We start from the raw sequence: 23531 nt of genomic DNA, 5'->3' as shown, positions 1-23531 counted from the left end.
ATCTTTAAATATTCACCATTTATGTTTGCTATCCCCAGTTTACCAGGACTCTTCCCTTAATTTGTTGAAATCGGCTTCCCTCAAGTTCCAGGTTTTTGCATTTCCCCTTTTGAAATGTTTTATTGAATATTATAATGAAACTTACCATATTATGGTGGCAGCTTCCCAAATGCTTCTGGACCTGTAGATCTGAAATTGTATCTGGTTTATTTGACAGAACCAGATCCAGCAGATTACCTCCCCTGGCTGGTTCATCTACCAGTTGAGAGGTAATTGTCTTGAACTGTAGATGAGAACTTGCAGATTTTAGCACAACCAGTAGATTCTATGTCCCATTGAAAGTCTGGATAGTTAAAATCCCTCATAATAAGAACCCTATAATTATTTGCTGCCTTTTTAATTTATAGCGGCATTTTATCCTCTGCCTGTTCAGCTATATTAAGAGCAAACTCCAATTAGCATCTTTCCGTTTTTGCCATCCCCATGTATATTTGCCTATACTGACTCTACATTGTTGCAGCTTCTCCCAATGTCCTCATTGAGCACAGGTTTTAAGTTGGATTTAATGTAACTACACACCCCTCCACCCTTTTTTGTCTTTCTTGTCCTTGCTGAATGTATTGTAACTAGTGTTGAGCGAGTATGTTCTGTCCGAGTATGCTCTGGTCGAGCTCCGAGTATTTATAGCTGCTCGGTGATATGGTTAATCGCTCCCGTGTGCATGATTTGCAACTGTTTGACAGTTTTATTACATGTGAGGAATGTCTATTTCTTACACATTCCTCACATGTAATAAACTGTCAAACAGTTGCAAATCATGCACACGGGAGCGATTTAACTAGATCACCGAGCAGCTATAAATACTCGGAGCTCGGCCCGAGCATACTCGGACAGAACATACTCGCTCAACACTAATTGTAACCCTTTACGTTTGTCACCCACTCATGGTTTTTATCTAGCTAGGTTTCTGTAATGCCCGCCACATCGTAATCTGTGGCTGACATAAGAGTCTCCAATGCATTAATTTTGTTTGCAAGACTTCTTGCATTTTCCAGCAGACATTTAATAATATTAGCACATTTATTACTCCCACTCCCCTTCCTACTTTCCTTTGAAGTCCCAGCCCACTTTAATTGACCCTTACTGTTTCACACACTCTGCCTATTCTATCCCATTATTAGCACCACTACCCTCCCTCCCCCAGATCCTAATTTAACCCCTTCATTACCTTGGGTTTTTGCTTTTTCGTTTTTTGCTCCTTGCTCTTCCCAGAGCCATAACTTTCTCGGTCAATATGGCCATGTGAGGGCTTGTTTTTTGCAGGACGAGTTGTACTTTTGAAGTAAAACCATTGGTTTTACCATATCTTGTACTGGAAAATGGGGAAAAAATTCCAAGTGCGGTGTAATTGCAAAAAAAGTGCAATTCCACAAATTTTTTTTTTTACCATATTCACTAAATACTCTAACTGACCTTTTGTTAGGATTCTCCAGGTCATTACGAGTTTGTATATACCAAACATGTATAGGTTCTTTTTTATTTATGTGGTGAAGAAATAATCTAAGGTTTGCAAAAAAAAAAAAAAAGTGCCATTTTCCGAGACTCATAGCGTCTCCATTTTTAAGGATCTAGGGCCGGATGAGGGTTTATTTTTTTGGGTGCTGAGCTGAAGTTTTTATTGGTACTCGTAAGTCCAAGGTCCGAAAGGAGTTAAAAACTCCTCCATCTGTCTGACCATTTTTTTTACCGTAGCATAGCAGCACCCTTCCTATTGAGGTGCAGTTTGTCCCTACTGTTGAGCTTGTAGCCGACAGAAAAGTTGGCCCAGTTCTCCATGAATCCAAACCCTTCCTTCCTTCCTACACCAATTTCTTAGCCACTTATTTTTCTCTTTAAGCTCCCGCTGTCTTTCTAGTGATGCTCGTGGCACTGTTAGTATTTATGAAAACACCACCTTAGTGGTCCTGGACTTCAGCTTCTCTCCTGGTTACCTGAAATCATGTTTAAGGACCTTCCACCTCCCTCTAACTTTGTCATTGGTACAAATGTGTACCCTGACCGCTGGGATTTCCACAGTCCCACCGATCAATCTGTCTTTCCGATCTGCAATATGCCAAACCTGAGCACCCAGCAGACAGCACACTGTTCGGTATTCACAGTCTCAGCGGCAGATGACCCTGTCTGTCTAATTATAAAGTTTTATACCATCAAAGAGAAGTGCAGCAGTCATTTTCCTGGTTGCCAGGAGTCCTGGTCCTGGGCTTGCATCCCTAATATTAGCCAAAACAGCCATATCTATTAGGTTGTGGCTGATCAAGACTAGGCTTCCTGACCCTTTTTCCCCATACTTTCTTGTTACCCATATACCTACAGATGGGTCCTATTCTTCCGCATCTCCCCCCACTCAATGTCAGTGGCCCCAGCCAGAGCATGCTCAGTGAGCTTTAAAGGCCTCTCCAGTTTTGCAATGCTCATGAGTGTTGCAAGCTGCATATTTAGATCTATCACCTGGGCTTCTAAATATACAATACACTGACATCGAGAGCAGATATATTCACGACATGACATTCAGGTACATCATATGTAGTTTCCCTGCCTTTTGATGTGGGCTCGCACGCCAAGCCCACTTCTTTACCAACAGATGACTGATTTAATCAGCGATCATCTGCCCTTAATGACGATGGAGCTTCGCCTACTGCTGTTAACCTGTTAAATGCTATTGTCTGTCTCTAATGGCTGCATTTAACAAGCACCAGCAGAGGGCATGTCATTCCATGGTTGTGCCCATGACCTGATCATGGGGTGCTGATGGGTAGCCATGACAGCCGGAGATTTGCTGAAGAGCTCTGTACTGGTCATGACTAGGGATGGGCAAACCCGTCGATGTTTAGGTCCTTCGGGTTCAGCCAAACTTTTATAAAAAATATGGGTTTGGGTACCCAATCTCAATCCCAAACCCCATTCAAGTGAATGAGGAGCCTGAACATGTGGTGATTCCCATGCTGTCACCTGTATGATAGAGTGGGAAATACAGACTCTGACCGGCGGTAACCTTACTGAAGTCACAGCTGCTGTGTATCGAGGACCGCTGCGGGTTCCCATGCTGTCATGCAGAGGTCTGGCAATGATAAGTTTGCCAGTGATCAGTCATCATCTGATTACTACTACAGCTGAGAGAGCAGACGACGCCCATGAGAGTATTCATCAGCCGACGCTTGTGCATAGTAAGAAATATGTCAGTGAGATATAAAATTAGTGCAGTGCGTGTGTAGCTTACTGTACATGTACTTAAATAATAAAGAAATAAAAGAAAAGAAAATGGAGTGGGATTCTCATTTTTTTTATAAGCAGCTAGGGGCTGGTGTTATTCTGGGAAGGGTTCAATATTCATTAAGCTTCCCTTGCTATTTATATAAGCTTACAGCTGTCTGCATAGCCATTAAGGGTTATTAAAAAGGGGGGACCCCCAAAAAATGACGTGGGGTCCCCCCTATTTATAATAACCAGAAATTCCTAAGCAGACAGCTGCAGCCAGATATTAATAGGCTGGAAAGGGGCCATAGGTTTAGGCCCCTTCCCAGACTAATAACACCAGCCCTCTGCCACCCCAGAAATGGTGCATTAGATGAGCCAATTCTAGCACTTGGCCTTGGCTCTTCCCGCTTGCCCTGGTGCATAGGCAAGCGGGGTAATGCTCATCGGGTTGATGTCAGCTGTGTAATGTCTGCTGACATCAAGCCCAGGGGTTAGTAATGTAGAGGCGGCTAGAAGACCAGGCCCGACGTCCGCACCTGGCACACCTGAGCAAGTGCCGGGGCCCTGAGAAAGCGGAGGGGCCCACTCGCCGTTGGGCACCCCGCATGCTATGGGGCCCGTGAGTGGATGAGTCTGGTTCCAGCGCCTGTGACAGGGCCCCGGCACAATACTTGCCTCTCCCCATTCCTCCGCAGGTCCTGACTGTGACGTCTCAGATCAGAGGCCGCGATGATGTCTTTCCAGCGTGCCCTCTGCTGAGCAGTCACAGCGCAGAGAGCTAGAAGACTGTGACGCTGAGGAGTCCTGAGCAGCGGCAGCGAGAATAGGTGAGTTTATTACCTTTTCATGTATAGAGGCATGGAGCTTTATATGGGGCCCAGCCTGCGTGGCGCGTTAAATGGGGCCCAGCCTGCGTGGCGCGTTAAATTGGGCCCAGCCTGTGTGGCACGTTAAATGGGGCCCAGCCTGCATGGCGCGTTAAATGGGGCCCAGCCTGCGTGGCGCATTAAATGGGGCCCAGCCTGCTTGGGGCGTTAGATGGGGCTCATCCTGCGTGGGGCGTTAGATGGGGCTCATCCTGCGTGGGGCGTTAGATGGGGCCCAGCGTCCTGCGTGGGGCGTTAGATGGGGCCCAGCGTCCTGCGTGGAGCGTTAGATGGGGCCCAGCGTCCTGCGTGGGGCGTTAGGTGGGGCCCAGCGTCCTGCGTGGAGCGTTAGGTGGGGCCCAGCGTCCTGCGTGGGGCGTTAGATGGGGCCCAGTGTCCTGCGTGGAGCATTGGGTGGGGCCCAGTGTCCTGCGTGGAGCGTTGGGTGGGGCCCAGTGTCCTGCGTGGAGCGTTAGGTGGGGCCCAGCGTCCAGCGTGGAGCGTCGGGTGGGGCCCAGTGTCCAGCGTGGAGCGTTGGGTGGGGCCCAGTGTCCAGCGTGGAGCGTTGGGTGGGGCCCAGTGTCCAGCGTGGAGCGTTGGGTGGGGCCCAGTGTCCAGCGTGGAGCGTTGGGTGGGGCCCAGTGTCCAGCGTGGAGCGTTGGGTGGGGCCCAGTGTCCAGCGTGGAGCGTTGGGTGGGGCCCAGTGTCCAGCGTGGAGCGTTGGGTGGGGCCCAGCCTGCGTGGTGCATTAAATGGGGCCCAGCCTGCTTGGGGCGTTAGATGGGGCTCATCCTGCGTGGGGCGTTAGATGGGGCCCAGCGTCCTGCGTGGAGCGTTAGATGGGGTCCTGTGTGGAGCGTTAGATGGGGCCCAGCGTCCTGCGTGGAGCGTTAGATGGGGCCCAGCGTCCTGCGTGGAGCGTTAGATGGGGCCCAGCGTCCTGCGTGGAGCGTTAGATGGGGCCCAGCGTCCTGCGTGGAGCGTTAGATGGGGCCCAGCGTCCTGCGTGGAGCGTTAGATGGGGCCCAGCGTCCTGCGTGGAGCGTTAGATGGGGCCCAGCGTCCTGCGTGGAGCGTTAGGTGGGGCCCAGCGTCCTGCGTGGAGCGTTAGGTGGGGCCCAGCGTCCTGCGTGGAGCGTTAGGTGGGGCCCAGCGTCCTGCGTGGAGCGTTAGGTGGGGCCCAGCGTCCTGCGGGGCGCCTTGGGTGGGGCCCAGCGTCCTGCGGGGCGCCTTGGGTGGTGCCCAGCGTCCTGCGGGGCGCCTTGGGTGGGGCCCAGCGTCCTGCGGGGAGCCTTGGGTGGGGCCCAGCGTCCTGCGGGGAGCCTTGGCTGGGGCCCAGCGTCCTGCGGGGAGCCTTGGCTGGGGCCCAGCGTCCTGCGGGGAGCCTTGGCTGGGGCCCAGCGTCCTGCGGGGAGCCTTGGCTGGGGCCCAGCGTCCTGCGGGGAGCCTTGGCTGGGGCCCAGCGTCCTGCGGGGAGCCTTGGCTGGGGCCCAGCGTCCAGCGGGGAGCCTTGGCTGGGGCCCAGCGTCCAGCGGGGAGCCTTGGCTGGGGCCCAGCGTCCAGCGGGGAGCCTTGGCTGGGGCCCAGCGTCCAGCGGGGAGCCTTGGCTGGGGCCCAGCGTCCAGCGGGGAGCCTTGGCTGGGGCCCAGTGTCCTGTGGGGAGCGTTGTATGAGGTCCATAAGACTGTATGGAGGACTTTACTGTCCGGTCTGAACTGTGTGCTGTGAGGATTCGCCGGTTTCTGAGATATTGTAGAATTTACAATACATATCACTCATGTAATGTAAAAAGTGAAATATTTGGCTTTCTACTATATCTATATTCCTCTACCTTATCTTTGCATTATGAATCGAGGTATGTGTTAAAGTAGCCCACTGAGACTCTTTCATCCTGGGCCCATGAAAACCTGGAGTCGTCCCTGTATAAGACACCACCATTACTAACCCCGTAGTCAAAAGTAATAAACGCACACACATCCTTTAATTGTACAAAACACTTCTTGACCCTCATTTATCCATTTATTACCTTTAAAACCAAAAATAATCCAAAGGGGTCCACCTTAAATCCATTCCACATCCCACGACGAGCCTCAGCTCTGCTACATCCAGATGTAGTATTGAGTGGTGACATCATTAATGTGACCACTCAGTATGGCGTAGGAACTGCGATAACCTTACTGATGTCGGTGATCATTGCTGTTAGTGTATTCCGGCTGTTTTGCTGAGCGGTCACATTACTGATTTCACCACTGCATCTGAATGTAGCAGAGTTGGATATCATCGTGGGATGAATTTACGGCGGACCCCTTTGGATAATTTGATTTATTTTTTTAAAGGTAATAAATGGGTAAAAAGGATCGAGGAGTGTTTCTTACAATCAAAGGACTTTTCTGTATGCGTGTTCATTACTTTTGACTACAGGGTTAGTAATGGGGGTGTCTTATAGACTCCTCCCCATTACTAACCTCTGGGCTTGATGTCAGCAGACATTATACAGCTGACATCAAACCCAAAATATTACTCAGCTTACCAACGGAAGAGGGCAAGTGGGAAGAGCCAGGCTAAGCACCAGAATTGGCGCATCTAATTGATGCACCTTTTCTAAGGCAGCTGAGGGATGCCATTTTTAGGTTGGGGTGGACAAATATCAATGGACCTTCCCAGCCTGAGAATACCAGCCTCCAGCTGTCTGCTTTACCTTGGTTGGTTACTAAATTAAAATAAAAAACTGCTTTGGGACCCCTCTATTTTTGATAACCAGCTAAGATAAACCAGACAGCTGAGTGCTGCAGCCCGCAGCTCTCTGTTTTATTTGCTCTTGTTATCAAAAATAGAGGGGATCCCACGTCTTCTTCTTTCTCCTCCCTCCTCCTCCGGCCAATCACAGCCATGCCAATCTGATGAAGCTGGAAGTGTCTACACTCGAAAAGCTTGTTGATTGGCCCTTCAACAACCTTTATTAAGGCTGCTGAACCCCAACAAGAACACTGACTTCAGGGAGTAGTCTTTTGTTTGTGGTCCATGCACAGACACTAAGTGTCCAGTACGGTCCCGGGCTTCATCGTTCGGGTTCGCCCATCCCTAGTCATGACTATCCTTTTGTGAAAGCCTGTAGCTGGCATTCATAGATCATGATTTCTGATGATGCGCAGTTAAAGTTTAAAAAAAAAAAAAAACAACACAAGTTCAAATCACCCCTTTTTGTTCCATTAAAAATTAAACAAAATAATAAATTAATCCACTTGGTAAATGGAGTAATGAGAAAAAAATCAAAACGCCAGAAGTATGTTTGTCTTTTTTTTGCCACCATAGCATTGCAATAAAATGCAAAAGGAGGCAATCAAAGTATCATATTTACCCCAAAATGGTATCAGTAAAAACGTCGGCTCAGGGCACAAAAAATAAGCCTTCACACATCATGGTATCCCGAAAATTGAAGGTGTTGCGGGTCTCAGAAAATGGCAAAACGAGCAAAGGGCTTTTTTGTTGTTGTTTTTTTGCAAATCTCAAAAAAAAAATTTTAACGCATCCAAAAAAAACAAACAAATTTTTTGGTATGTGCATAATAATTATGGACCTGGAGAATCAAAAACAAATTGTGAAATTGCACTTTTGGTAGCATTGTCCATGGAGCACATATTAAGTGGGGATAATCAGAATAAATAATGGCAGAAAAATAAAAAAATAAATAAATAAGGAAAACGCCAGACTATGCTCTTGTGTTAAACTAAACATTTACCTGCGACCGTTGCACTTTAATGCAGCCCTCGCTGTGCTCCACAACCCTTGCTTGGAGTCTCTGAACTTGTGAAACAAACTAGCATGGATATCTGAGATAGAAATCAAAAGTCCATATTGAAACATTACAAGGGTTATCCGGAATTAAGATACGAGTCTGCAGTCACTCTGTGATTTAGTCACTCTGTGACTTCAGACTTCTGAATCCTCACAGCGGGCACTCTGTGAGGATTCTCCAGAGTCAGCGGAGTGTAGCAGTTACTATGCGATTTGCATACATGCGGTCACATGCCGACTAAACGTGCGTGGCCTCGTTTAATGAAAGTGTATTGAGGAAGGCCAGACATTTCTAGTCGGAAAGTGCTCACTCCTGGCACTGGCCCTGGAGAATTCTCAGTGTGCAGTGCATGTGCTGGGAGGATTCACAATTTTGCAGTGACTGCAGACTTGTACCCTAAGGCAGGGCAACACCTTTAAAGGAGCCTTGCCATATTACATAGGATAATAAGCCAAACAAGAGGCTCCAATTTGTAGAATTGTTTCGAGATGATTTCCCCTCATTAGTGCAAAGCAGGAGAACTGGATTGCCAAGTGAAAGCCCTCTGACAGGGGGTCTAAGTTGCACTGATAAATTTACACTGCATATATTCTTCACAGCTCTAATACCATGGAACACTGCAGATTTTAAATCCACACTGAGAATACTTAATTTCACCATTTTATGCTAAATATTAAATAAACTTTTGAGTTATGTAAAATAATTGAACCTCTTCACAACCTTGGACGTACCCAGTACGTCCTGGTTGGGAATGACTTCCCGAACTTGGTTGGAAATCCCCTCTAGTCATAATGTGGGCCCAATTGTTGCCATGGTGAACCGAGGTAATCATGATGACGTCTAGGTCACCAGGCTACGGCAAACCCTTTAGACCATGCGCAGAGCATGCGTGAAAGCTCTATCCACCACAGTCCACTTCTGAAAAGGACACTGCTGAACAGAGGCCAGATGAATTGTTGTAAATTTTGTTGTCAGAAAAATGAGATCGCTGGTGAACTTTTAACCCTTCCAACTTCCAAACAAAAAAAATAGTTTCAAAAATTGTGTTAATGTAAGGTAGGCATGTGGGAAATGTTATTTATTAACTATTTTGTTTGACATAACTCTGGTTTAAGGGCAGAAGAATTTAAAAAAAAAAATTGAAAATTGTGAAATTTCCAAAATTTTCTCAATTTCAGTTTTTTTTCACAAATAAACTCGTTATATCGAACAAATTTTACCACCATCATGAAGTACAATATGTCACGAAAAAACAAAACAATCTCCGATTCGTTGAGGCGTTCCAGAGTTATTACCACATAAAGTGACACTGATCAGAATTGTAAAATTTGGCCTGGTCATGAAGGTGAAAACAGGCTTGGTAGGTAAAGGTGTTAAAAAGACTTTGTGGTGTAGTGCACTTGTCAGATGGTTTTATATCATGCCTAAAGATGTTTACTTTTACAGCTGAAGATGACTGCCAACTGAGGAAAACTGACCTGGTTAACTGGTATCTGAAAGAAATTGAAAGCGACATTGAAACTGAAACTGAATTAATCCTTCGAAAAAGTTTAATTGAAAAAGTAATTTACAGATTAATTCACTTTGTAAGTATTGTTCTGTGTTACAAGAGAAGCATTTACATTTTATTTTTGTTGGGTTAGGCTATATGTAAACTGTGTCTTTTAGACCCTGGCGGAGCTACTGAGTTTATCCAGGTGAAGCTGCTTCAGAAAACTCTGGTCATTTTCTAAAAGTGGCTTCACCGGCCATTTTGCTGTCATTCTTGAGGCAATTCTGCTGCCTTCGTCTTTTACTTTATATTGTCAAGAAAAAAGAGGAGGCCGTTGAATAAGAAAGATTGTGGAAGAATGAGCATATCACTTTTTAACCACTTTGGGGTTTCTGAACCCTGAAGTGGTTAAAAGATGTTGCATAATAAGGAACACTAAAGAAAGTTAGGGATATCTAGTTGATGACCAGTTTATCGGTCTTGCACTTTTCACCGTGGAAGTGTCAAGTTCATTATTGTATAGGGCAGTGTTCAGGGCATAGGGGCCATACTGTAACTACTTGCAATACAGAGAGAAAAATTGTGCTCTTCTGCCCATATATCAGTAACCATACAAACTGTAATTGATTAACCCTGTGTCAGGCGCAATAGGCCTGACAGTCACAGCTCACACATTTGTTTCCCCTACTCCCCAAGGCGGCAGGGGATCCCGCCCCTCCCAGTACCTTGCTATCTTTAGGTGCTGCTTGAAACCCCCCCACTCGGTTTTACCACCATCCTTGCAGAGAACGTCTGAATAAATATGACTCCAGTAGCATCTAAGTGCCTTACAATTAAGCTTTTTTCCCTAATTTTAATGTTTAGTAATAGTTAGTATATCCTGAAAACTGGAGGCTATTTGGCGGTAGTTGTGAAATTTGGGTACTTTTTGTTTTATTACATTTATGGTTAGTAAATGTGTTTTTTTGCATCTGATTTTGTGGACTATTTTAATACATCCATATGAAGGTCCCTGATTACTTTTAGAGCCCAGAAATTTAGATAATTAGATATTATAGGCGGTTTTCTAACCTGTGACGGTCAGGTGCACTTGCGTCTGAACTCGGGAGTGTCAGAGATGCACCTGGCCCAGGGTTAACACTGCTCTTTGTCTTCTGAAACCTGTGAATAGTTAGTTAGTGCTTTATTTTACCACTGTGACGCTGCTTTCTAGTACCTGTTAAAACAACTAATGACTGACTGAAAGTCCGAGATAACTGTGACAAGATCTCTGCAAATCTATGAGCCTCTTTCTGGCTTCATTCTGGTTCTCATAGACTCGCATTAAGTTATGAATTCTGGATCGCGCAGCAAACTGAGTGATCTGGCAGGTCATAAACTGCTGGAGACCAACTGTAGCGGTGCTGATAAAAGTAGAAAACTGCTAAGTATGAAACAAACTGCATGGAATTTAGATTCATAGCACCACTGCGATAAAAAAAACATCGGAGTGGTGCTTTAACCCCTCTTCCTCCCCCTCCCACACACAGTATGCCAGCCTAGTCACCCAACCCCCACAGACCTTTTAAACAAATGATGCCGCCCATAAAGTGTGACGACTTGCACATACAGGATGATATCTTCACACGCTCTACAATTTTGCCCTACAGTTTGTCCCGACAAGTACTGACTGATAACATAAAAACTACTTGCCCAGTCCTTTGTTTATGCTACCCTAATCTGTGCATTGTGAGAACTGAGGCTCCATGCAAGAGACAAGTAGAACAGGTTGGTCCCTGGCAACTTTCCCTGCCCGCTCCCTTAAAGAGGCAGATCTCTCCCTATACATTTTTGCTGGGAGAAACCAGTGACTCCAGGGGAGCAGACAGGGAGAAACCAGTCATTCCAGGGGAGCAGGCCATCCTGGTATGCCTGGCACCCCTCGCCCTGGTATGCATTGCACCCCCTGATCCCAATCCTGGTATGCATGGCACCCCCTGATCCCAATCCTGGTATGCATGGCACTCCCCCTGATCCCCATCCTGGTATGCATGGCACCACCCCCCTCCCGATCCCCATCATGCTGCACACACATTAATAAACAATTATCCTCACCTCCTGTCTCCTCCAGCGCTGGATCCCATTCTGCTGCCGACTTTCTCACTGTGTGAGCCACGCATGGCGTCCCTGCCATGTGCCCTCACACAGTGTTAGATGATGTGCCGGAACAGTCACTTCTCCCCGCGCCAGAATTGTGTGCGTGGGGAGCAGTGACCATTCACTCACCTTAATAGCGGGCACACTGTAGCCGCAGCTCAGCTCCTGCTGCCGCTCTGTGGTCGGTGTGCCCGCTATTAAAAATCATGAATATTCACTACAACCCATGGGAGTGGATTGTAGTGAATGTTCATGGTCTTTAATAGCGGGCACACAGACGGCAAAGCGACAGCAGGAGCCGCGCTGTGGGTACAGTGTGCGCGCTATTAAGGAAAATTAATATTCATTGCTCTCCATGCCCATGGGCGTGGGCAGCAGTGAATATTCATTTTCTTTAGCAGCAGGCATAGGGTAGGCTGCAGCAGGCAGCTGCTGCCTCCTGTGCCCCGATCCTCTGACGCTCACACCACAACCCCTACCACTCACAGCCATAGGTATATAGTACGGGGCACAGTTCGGACTATAAGATGCACCCCCCACTTTCCTCCAAAATTTTGAAGGAAAAAAGTGTGTCTTATAGTCCGAAAAATACGGTAGTCTCTCATGCAGACTGTTGCCTGGAGCTATTAAACTGTTTTTCTCTATTAAACATATATGGCTGAAATTTTGCATAGATATGTTAAGTGTATTAAATATTTAATATACCACACATTTTCCCAATAACAGGTGCTTTAATCTGCAAAAAAAATACTTGAAATCTGTGTTCATAACCTATTCTATTTAATTATATGTAAAACTTTTGCAAAGCCGAGGCACCAAAACAGTAGGTTCTTGATAATAAAAAAAAAAAATTGTTCTTTATTCCATGTCCGTTAAAAACATCACAGGAAGACACATCAGGCAACATTTCAGCCATAATTGGCTTTTTTCAAGCCTTCGAAGATTTTATACAGCTTGAAAAAGGCTAATTATGGCCGAAACGTTGCCTGCTGTGTTGTTTTTAACTGACATGGAATAAAGAACAATTTTTTTTTTTATCAAGAACCTGCTGTTTTGGTGCCTCCGCTTTCCTGAATGTTTATATTGCTTTTGGACCTGGTGGGAGGCCCAGCCACAGGGTCTATCAATGGTGAATATGAATCTATCTTTGGACTACATAATTATTTATCCCATACTGTGATTGCGACAAAAATTATGACTAACTGCCAGCATTGTGCAATCAAAAAGTATTGACCCAGAATGGTACCAATAATTAAGCTTATGAAAAAAAAGGGGCTCACACACCTCTATACACAGGAAAATGGAGTTATGGCTCTGAAAGTAAGTGTCAAAACAAGTCATTAATTTACGATTATATTTTGTCTTTTTTTTTTCTTTTTTTCCAAAAGCAGTAAAACTTTACTTTTTTTTTCAATAACCTTTTAAAAATAAATATTGTATCTACTCACACTACACGACTATTTAAATATGTATCCTAAATTGGTGAGTCTGTATCCAAACAAAATATAATTGATTTCTTATTATAGATAAGTGTATAAACGCGTATAGGTGTGCGTGTGTGTGTATATGTATTGTGACAGTCACTGGCAAGGTGATAGAGGGAAGATATGTTTCACAAAGGCTATTAGCTTCCGTGAATTGAAACCATGAAGTTTGCTCCAGCATGTTATTTGCTGAGAGGGTTAAACCTCCATTTTAAAAGGGAGGGGTTTTTGTGAATGACCATTGTGAAGGGTGGGAGGTCATTCACCATATCTCCACCTCAGGATGTGGTCTGGGGTTTAAATACTTGGCCTGATGAGGCATTCAGTGTTCAGTAGGTCAGGAGAGAGGAACTCCAGAGCTGTTTTGTGGTCTGTGCAAATCTGAACACTGTGTTTGCTGGGCTCTAAGCAGTTGGATCCCCGCTACCACAAGGACTGTTTGGTATCACCACTTTGTTTATTTTTACCTGTTTTTGCCCAAAGGGCTGTGTTGGTTTTACTTCCCACAGTTAATGCTACCTGTGTAATAAATCTGGGAAATATTTAAAGAGACAGTGTTCCTGTATTACCTCTATGTGCAACCAAGTGAGTTGATCTACCACAGTATGCATTTATAATGTGTGTGTGTGTGTATGTGTGTGTGTATATACACATATATAGTGCCTTAGAGTATTCATACTTTTTGAACTTTTCCACATTTTGCTCATGTAACATCCACAAACTTCAATATATTATGTGATATAACAACACAAACAAATGATAAATATTTTTCTAATTTAAAAAATATAAATTTGAAAATTGTGACTTGCATTTGCATTAAGCCCCCTTGAGTCAATACTTTTGTAGACCACTTTTCACTATTACTCCTGTAAGTCTTTTGGGGCATGTCTGTAGCAGCTTTGCACATCTTGAGGCTGAAATTTTTGCCCTTTCTTCTTTGCAAATTAGTTCTAACTTAGTGAGATTGGATGAAGAGCGTCTATAAACCATTTTCAAGTCCTGCCACAGATTCTCAATGGGGCTTAGGCCTGGACTGTGACTGTGCCATTCACACACATGACTATGCTTTTATGCTTTTATGCTTTGAGATGGATTGATCGAGATGTAGGTAGATGGATATCATTCATGCCAGAATAGCTTTTTTTCATTAAATATATTATCTGCCCCCTCAAAATAATTAAATAAAAAGTGAACAAAGTGTTATGTTCACGAATGTTGCAACAAAACTGCAGCTTATCCTGCAAAAATCATCCTCTGTCACAGCTGCAAATTTAGAATAAGTTACTTTTTTTGTTTGTTTTATCTGGGCAAAAATAAAACTGTAAAATTGGTATTGTCATATAACTAAAGTTAACCAGTTGATGACAAATTTGATCTTTATGACCCAGCCCCATTTTTCAAATCAGACATTGTAGCATAATAACTCTGGAATGCTTAAACATATCCCAGTGATTGAGATCATTTTTAGGGTATGTGCACACGATGCAGAAATGAAGCAGAAAATTTCTGCATCATTTCTGCATCTCCCTGGCAGAAAAAACGCATGCAGATTGTGCATGCGTTTTTCCTGCAGAATACATGCGGATCCACATGCGGATTCACATGCGTTTCCGCATGCAGATTGACAAGCGCTTTCCAGGCGATTTTAGCATCACCTGGAAAGTGCTTGACAACTAGGTCACACTATATAAATCCATGCAAACAGCATGGATTTATATAGTGTGACCCGAGAGAGTGTATATACTTACCTCCGATGGCCCGCGCTGTCCTGCTTTACACTCCGTTCTCCCGGCTGCCGGCAACTTTGAATTGAAAGACCTGCCGACGTCGGCGTCACGTGACCCGTCACATGACTCTGACGTCAGCTCAGGTCCTTCAACTCACTGCAAGTGCCGGGAACCAAGCAGGAGCGCTGCGCGGGCCGACAGATGGTAAGTATATATATATTTTTTTATTTTATTCTTGTTTTACAGCTTTTTTAATGGTACCTGGGTGTGGATGAGACTCTCCTCTTCTCCACACTCGGGTACCATCCGCACATTAGAACGCGCCAATAACGCAAGTACAGATGCAGTCTTGCGGAATTGGCGCGTTCTAATGCAAGTCATTGGCGGTGAACGCCGCGTTTACGCAAAATTAATTGACATGCTGCGGATTTTTGAGCGCAGCGTTTACGCTGCAGAAAAATCCGCATCATGGGCACAGCACATGCGGATTTCTATTGGGGAACATTGCTGCCCTTCTACCATGCGTTTTTCATGCGTTTCCGCAACTGCAAAAACGCCGTGGAAATGCATTAAATACGCATCGTGTGAACTCAGCCTTACAGGACATATTTTACTTAGTTTATTTGTTTCTGGTTTGTAACATATGTGGTCAAAAACTGTTTTGGCACACAGCAGGACTCAAGTGAAGGAGTGCTCACATTTTCTGCATTACATTAGATACCATGCTGCATTTGCAGATTACCTGAGATGACAAAACAGCAACACCCCTCCCGCTTCCTCCACACACACATTAAGTGACCCCGCATCCCTTTGGAAATGAGAAAATGAACCTTACAATTTTAGTTTACAATTTTTTTCCAAACATGCTCATGCCCAATATGTGGTAGAAACTGAATGTTTGGGTGCACTGTAGGGTTCTAAAGAAACTGTGTGCCATTTTCTTTTTGGTGCATAAATATGGTTTTAACAATCTATTCCAGCCAAGTCATATTTGCAGAGCTCCTGAGGTGCCAGAACAGCAGAAACCCCCACCAAAGTGACCATCTTTGAAACTCCCAAGGAATTAATAAGAGGGAGAAGTATGTATGTTTAACCCACAGATGCATCACAAAATTTTATAAGATTGGCTGTGAAATCGAAAAATTACATTTTTCTCCACTAATGTTACTTGAGCCTCAATTTTTATTTTTATTCTCTCTGAAGGCAATAGTAGAAATTGGATCTATTAGTTTATTACCAAACTTCTTCCAAATATGGCCATACCCAACATCGCAGCCTTATATTGAAGCCACAGAAGGAAGGGCTTGGGGGAACTTTATGTAGATGGGTAAGGAATTGGCTAAATGACAGGAAACAGTAGTCATAAATGGTATGTAGTGATGAGCGAACGTGCTCGCCACTGCTGGGTACTCGCCTGAGCATCATTGTGCTCAGCAAGTATTTCAGGGTTGCTCGGGCGGGAACTCTGGTTCACTCCCTGCATGTTTGGCGCTCTTTAGAGAGCCCATGAACATGCAGGGATTGCTTGCCGCGCACTGTAATGCTGTAGCCATGTTGGTTGTGGGCATTACAGTGATTGGCTGGCCGTACAGCATCATCATGTGTATATAAGATCGGGCGCCGCCATGCTCATCACGGCCTACACCGGAATCAGGCAGAGTAGGAAGAGATTTGCTTCTTTATAGTTAGTATAGGTATTCCACATCATATATACAATATATAACCATCTGAGCTAACAATCCTTCTGAGGACTAATCCAGCTGCATATATTCAGTGGTGAAAGCAGGAGTTAGGCAGGAAGGCAGGCAGTGTATGTGGCAGACTGCAGTGCATGACACAGCACAAGAGGGTCCATTGAACTTCCTGTTAGTATAGGTATTCCATAACACTATATATATATATATATATATATATATATATATATATATATATATATATATATATATATATATATATATATATATATATATATATATATATATATATATATATAGTGAGTACGGAAAGTATTCAGACCCCTTTAAATTTCTCACTTTGTTTCATTGCAGCCATTTGGTAAATTGTAAAAAGCTCTTTTTTTCTCATTAATGTACACTCTGCACCCCATCTTGACTAAAAAAAAAAAAACAGATGTAAACATTTTTGCAAATTAATTAAAAACTGAAATATCACATGGTCATAAGTATTCAGACCCTTTTCTCAGACACTCATATTTAAGTCACATGCTGTCCATTTCCTTGTGATCCTCCTTGATGGTTCTACTCCTTCATTGGAGTCCAGCTGTGTTTAATTAAACTGATAGGACTTGATTTGGAAAGGCACACACCTGTCTATATAAGACCTCACAGTGCATGTCAGACCAAATGAGAATCATGAGCTCAATCACTGCCTAAAGAGCTCAGAGACAGAATTGTGGCAAGGCACTGATCTGGCCAAGGTTAGAAAATAATTTCTGCATTACTCAAGGTTCCTAAGAGCACAGTGGCCTCCATAATCCTTAAATGGAAGAAGTTTGGGACCACCAGAAGTCTTCCTAGACGTGGCCATCCAGCCAAACTGCGCAATCGTGGGAGAAGAGCCTTGGTGAGCGAGGTAAATAAAAACCCCAAGATCACTGTGGCTGAGCTCCAGAGATGCTGTAGGGAGATGGGAGAAAGTTCCACAAAGTCAACTATCATTGCAACCCTCCACCAGTCTGGCCAGACGGAAGCCTCTCTTCAGTACAAGACATATGAAAGCCCGCATAGAGTTAGCTCAAAAACACATGAAGGACTCCCAGACTATGAGAAATAAGATTCTCTAGTCTGATGAGATGAAGATAGAACTTTTTGGTGATAATTCTAAGCGGTATGTGTGGAGAAAACCAAGCCCTGCTCATCACCTGCCCAATACAATCCCAACAGTGAAACATGGTGGCGGCAGCATCATGCTATGGGGGTGTTTTTCAGCTGCAGGGACAGGACCACTGTTTGTACTTGGCCACATTCCGGTTTCCTTCAATTGCAGAGATATATCCTGGATGAAAACCTCTTATAGAGTGCTCTGGACCTCAGACTTGGCCAAAGGTTCACCTTCCAACAAGATAATGACCCTAAGAACACAGCTAAAATAGCAAAGGAGTGGCTTCAGAACAACTCTGTGACAATTCTTGACTTGCCCAGCCAGAGCCCTGACCTAAACACAATTGAGCATCCCTGGAGAGACCTGAAAATGGCTGTTCACCATCCAACCTGACGGAACTGGAGAGGATCTGCATGGAAGAATGGCAGAGGATTCCCAAATCCTGGTGTGAAAAACTTGTTGCATTGTTCCCAAGAAGACTCATGGCTGTACTAGCTCAAAAGGGTGCTTCTACTCCATACTGAGCAAAGGGTCTGAATACGTATGACCATGTGACATTTCAGTTTTTCTTATTTAATAAATTTGCAAAAATTTCTACATTTCTGTTTTTTTCAGTCAAGATGGGGTGCAGAGTGTACATTAAGGAGAAAAAATTTAACTTTTTAGAATTTACCAAATGGCTGCAATGAAACAAAGAGTGAAAAGTTTAAAGGGGTCTGAATCCTTTCCGTATCCACTGTGTGTGTGTGTGTGTGTGTGTGTGTGTGTGTAAATTTGTATATATATTTGTATATATATATAGATACATATATAGAGAGAGAGAGAGAGATATATCCATCTGAACTAACAGTCCTTCTGAGGACTAATCCAGCTGTATATAATCAGTGCTAGGCAGGCAGTGTATGTGGCAGACTGCAGTGTATGATACAGCATAAAAGGGTTCATTGAACGTCCTGTCTGCTGCTACTGTAGTAATTACATATATTTGTAGACATAGCCCCAGATATCAGGGGCCAGGGAAACATTTTTTTTTTTATCTTAATTCTGGTTATTTGCTTAAAAAGCAATCCAGAGTACACCATTTTTCTGCTCCATTTGCTTGTTCTCACTGCAAAATAAAGCCAGATCTGTCCCATATTTCAGCAAAAAATTTCAGAAATGTAAACTGAACGTGGAAAATATTGGCCTCCTTTTCCATTCTGTTGCAGTGTCGGTCAAGCTATTCACACTAGGTCTCTGTGTAGAATAGTATTAGCAAATTACAGGCCTGCTATTTAAAATTGTGGTTCTTTGTTAGATGTATCACATATAACTGCGTTCCAAAATCAGCCATTTCTCGTGAACGTGGAAAATATTGTTCTCCATTAAAAATGGGCAAGGTGCGTGGCAAGGGATGGGGTAGTGGATTTGAAGGTGATGGTGCATGCTGAGGCCAAGGACGTGGACGTGGGCAAGCTGAAATTGTGGCACAATAAACACCCACATCTTGTTGCTCGACCTTCCTGTCCCAATTTCTAGGGGACCTCAGAACACAAATATTGAACACCGAGCAGTGTCAAAAGGTTGTTGGTTAGATAGCAGATAATGCTTCCAGTCACATTGCCACCACCACCACCCTGTCTTCCACACGGTCAATTTTCAGTAGCCGTGAGTCTGGACCGCATATTCCTCACCATGCCGAGTGCACAGGGACAACTGATCCCATACTTGGACACTCAGAAGAGCTGTTCACTTTTTCATTTGTAGATTGGGGCCTCTCACCCGGCCAGCTTCAAGTGAGTCTAGAGAACGCGTGTAGCGATGCCCAAATATTGGAGCAGCCACTGTCACAGGAAAGCAATGGTGGGAAAGTGCAATTACTGTCTGATGATGGTGATCAGGAGGCGGAGGACCAGGGTGCGGAAGTGGAAGACAAGGTGATGGATGATCTACTGTAGTAACTGACCCAACCTGGCAGGTGGACATACAGAGGGAGGACAACAGCACACAGGGGGAGGGAGGAGTAGAACAACAGGCAGGAAGAAGCAGTGTGGTGGTCGCAGACATGAGGCAGGAAAGCGTTCCTCATAACGCCAACACGACGGAAGTTGTCAATACAACTGTTAGGTCTTCCGTAGTCTGCTTATTTTTTTAAAGACTCTGCAGATAACCTCAAAAAGGCCATTCGCACCATCTGCCAGGCCAGCATCAGCAGGGGTAGCAAAACTAGCAGCCTGACCACCACCAGCATGATCAGGTACATGGCAGCAAAGCACCTGACTAAGAGGGCCGAACCCCAGTGTCCAGCAAGTGTCTGCGGTTGACACCACTTATTGTTCCGCTGTTGTGCGTGCACGCCAATCCCCTGTCCATGGCGCATGCCAAGAAGCCTCCTGCCCTGCACCTGTCATTGAACACACTCAACTAGCACCCTCAGCAAGCACGTTCACGTCCTTGTCCCAGCGCAGCGTTCAGTTGTCCCTACCCCAGCCCTTGGAACACAAGCACAAATATGCTGCCAATGCCCCACTACTAAATTCCTACATTTCGCGACTTCTTGACCTCAAAATGTTGCCTTTTAGGCTCATGGAGATTGAAGCTTTCCGCAACCTGATGGCGTTGGCTGGCCCTCTGTACTCAGTCCCCAGCTGGCACTATTTCTCCCGATGTGCCATCCCCGCATTACACAAGCACGTGTCCCAAAACATTAGCCGTGCCCTCAACAACGCAGTTACTGGAAAAGTTCACCTAACCACAGACACTTTGACAAGTGCTTGTGGGCAGGGACGGTACATCACTAACAGCACACTGGGTTAATATAGTGGAAGCCGGGACCCAGTCGGACCTTGGGATGGAACACGTCCTCCTGATGCCGAGGATTGCGGGCCCTGGGTCAATCAGGGTTACCCCCACATTCTACAGCTCCAGCACCTCCACTTCCATCTCCGAAATGACCACATCAGTCGCAAGCTAGAAAAACTGCAGCACTGCCTCGGCCAAGCAGCAGCAGGTTGTGCAGAACTTAATATGCTTAGGTGACAAACCCACACAACGCTGAAGAGTTGTGGACAGCTCTGAAAGAGCAGGCAGATCTGTGGCTGACACCACTGATCCTACAGCCAGGCATGGTCATGTGTGACAATTGCCGGAAACTGGTTGCTGCTCTGAAGTGAGGTGTGCTCACACATGTACCATGCCCAGCTGTTACGGATTCGGGTGGTGGAACCTCTGTGCTGCGGTGCAAGGAGGGACCCAGAGGGGCGTAACTAAGTATCAACTCGGACCGACCCTGGTCGTACGGCGGCTAACGACTTCGTGACCAAGGAGGGACCGAGCAGAGGGACCAGGTGCCACTCTGGGGACGACCTTGTAAGAGAGCAGGTGACTCCAACGGGTCAGATGTCTGAGACTGACCGATACTGCAGATGGGCACAGCAGGCGGGCTGACCAGTGGTCCGGGTAGATGAACTGGCAGAGACAGCAGGTGACAGGCGGAAGCCTCTAGGTAGGCTGTCGGGTGGTCACGGCAAGTGACAGGCGGGAGCCTCTAGGTAGGCTGTCAGGTGGTCACGGCAAGTGATGGGCAGGAGCCTCCGGGTAGGCAGACAGGTGGTCACGGCAAGTGACAGGCGGGAGCTTCTAGGTAGGCTGTCAGGTGGTCACGGAAAGTGACGGGCGGGAGCCTCCAGGTAGGCTGACGGGTAACAAGCAGGTGCTCCCAGGTAAGCAGGCGGGCGAAGCCCATAGACAGACTGACGGACTGAGCGGAAGACAGACTGTTGGGCTGGAGAGTAGTCAGGCTGGCGGACTGGACAGATAGGCTGGCGAACAGGACTAGAAGTCAGGCTGGCAGCGGGACCTGAGGGCTGAAGCAGAGGTAAGTACACTGTGCATCAACTATTGCTCGGGCACCTCCATTTTGGAGGAGGTGGCTTGTATATGGGAGAACCTCCGGCAATTGGCCGGGGACTCCTTAGGGTGGCGCTCGCGGCCCCTTTAAGAGGAAGGGAGCGCGCGCGTGCGCTCCCTAAGCACAGTGCCCAGGAAGCAGCGCGCGCCGGCAGCAGAAGCAGGAAGAGGAGCGCTGGAGAACGCCAGGCAGGGAGCGCGGCGGTGAGAGGGACGGCGTCTCTGCCTGGCAGAGGGTAGGGACGGCGTCTCTGCCTGGCAGAGGGCAGGGACGGCGTCTCTGCCTGGCAGAGGGCAGGGACGGCGTCTCTGCCTGGCAGAGGGCAGGGACGGCGTCTCTGCCTGGCAGAGGGCAGGGACGGCGTCTCTGCCTGGCAGAGGGCAGGGACGGCGTCTCTGCCTGGCAGAGGGCAGAGATGCCGATGCTACACCAGCCCATGAACTTAACCTTGTGGTTCAGCGGTTTCTCAAAACCTACCCGGATCTGTCAAATCTGCTTGTCAAAGTACGCCGCCTGTGTTCCCATTTTAGAAAATCAGCTACAGCTTGCACCGCCCTTGCCATGCTTCAGTTGCATTTGCAGCTTTCAGCTCACCGACTGATCTGCGTTGACCCCACGCATTGGAACTCTACATTGCAGATGTTGGGAAGGATTTCTGAGCAGAACAGGGCAATTGTTGACTACCAGCATCAACAAGGCTGTCGATATTCAGGTCTGACTCCACACCTAAAACCTCAGGAGTGGACATGGATGTCAGACATCTGTACCATCCTCCAAAACTTTGAGGACTCTACCAAGATGGTGAGCGGCGATGACGCCATAATTAGCGTTACCATCCTGCTTCTCTGTCTTCTCAAATGCTCTCTGCTCACAATCAAAGAGGATGCATTGCAGGCGGAGCACGATGAGATGGAGCAAGGAACCATACAGTGTGATTGCACACAGCCAATCCTCATCTCATCCCAATGTGGATTGGTTTACAATGAGGAGGAGGAGGAAGAACAGGAGCTAGTTTCCTGAGCTATAGATGGTACTACCTGAACAACTGTCATACCATCTGTTCAGTGTGGATGGCCTGAGTACAGGGAGGAGGAGGATGAGGAGGAGGAGAGCATGTTCAGTCGTCCTCTTGGCGAGGACACGGAAGTCTTGCCTGTTAGCAGTCTGGCACACGTGGCTGAGTTTGTTACACTGCCTTTCCTGTGACCCTCGCTTTGTCCAAATTTTGGTGACAGTCATTACTGGCTGGTTACACTTCTAAACCCATGCTACAAGGAGAACTTTTTGTCTCTTATTCCATTGCAGGACAGGCCTAATTAAATGGTGCAGTACGAGAAGGCCCTTGTTGTGGAATTATTTAAAAAATTCCCATCTGAAAAAGCTGGCAGCAGAGTCACGGGAACACTGTCGAAGTTCTGGGACAGTTTTCTCAGACTTTCCCATCGCACTGGCCCTGAGGCGTGGGGTACTCTCACAAGGAGGGAAACGTTTCAGAAGATGGTGAGGGAGTACCTTGCTGACCGTACCAACATCTTCCGTGATTCCTCTGTGCCTTGTATTTATTGGGTATCCAAGCTGGACACGTGGTATGAACTGGCTCTCTATGCCTTGGAGGTCCTGGCCTGTCCAGCCACTAGCGTTTTGTCAGAGCTGGTTTTTAGTGCTGCCTGTGGAATTACAACAGATAGGTGCATCCCCCTTGTCAACTGAAAATGCTGAAAGGCTGATTCTTATAAAAATCAACAAGGACTGGATTGGGCCAGACTTCTCAACACCACCGAATGATAGCAGTGTAACACAAACTCAAATACAGTGTCATTTTTTGGGAGGTCTAACTCTATTCCCATGCACCTCTGTCTTCACACCCAGACATGGGTATAGGCTTCCTGATTTCGTCTATTTGCTCTTGTCCTCCTCCTTCTCCACATCCTCATCCTCCACCACCATATTACCACCATATGTACCATATCAACATATCTACGTCTCTTACTAGGGGCATTGGAGTTCCTCCAAACTTTTGGCAGCCGTTGCTTCTCTGCATAGGC

General features: G+C 46.1%; 1 protein-coding gene across 1 annotated transcript in view; it reads left to right on the top strand.

Moving 5' to 3' along the window:
• Window positions 1–23531, top strand: part of LOC141264330 (maternal DNA replication licensing factor mcm6) — a 467762-nt gene that overhangs the window by 428105 nt on the left and 16126 nt on the right. Inside the window, exon 16 of the mRNA XM_073676620.1 lies at window positions 9364–9503. Within this exon, the coding sequence (XP_073532721.1) occupies window positions 9364–9503 (140 nt within the window). The remainder of the gene's footprint in view (window positions 1–9363; window positions 9504–23531) is intronic.

The sequence above is a fragment of the Phyllobates terribilis genome, unplaced genomic scaffold, assembly GCF_046119375.1.
Source record: "Phyllobates terribilis strain yellow unplaced genomic scaffold, ASM4611937v1 Scaffold_4__5_contigs__length_816908805, whole genome shotgun sequence".
Classification (NCBI taxonomy): Eukaryota; Metazoa; Chordata; class Amphibia; order Anura; family Dendrobatidae; genus Phyllobates; species Phyllobates terribilis.
This window is presented reverse-complemented; position numbering and strand designations above follow the sequence as displayed.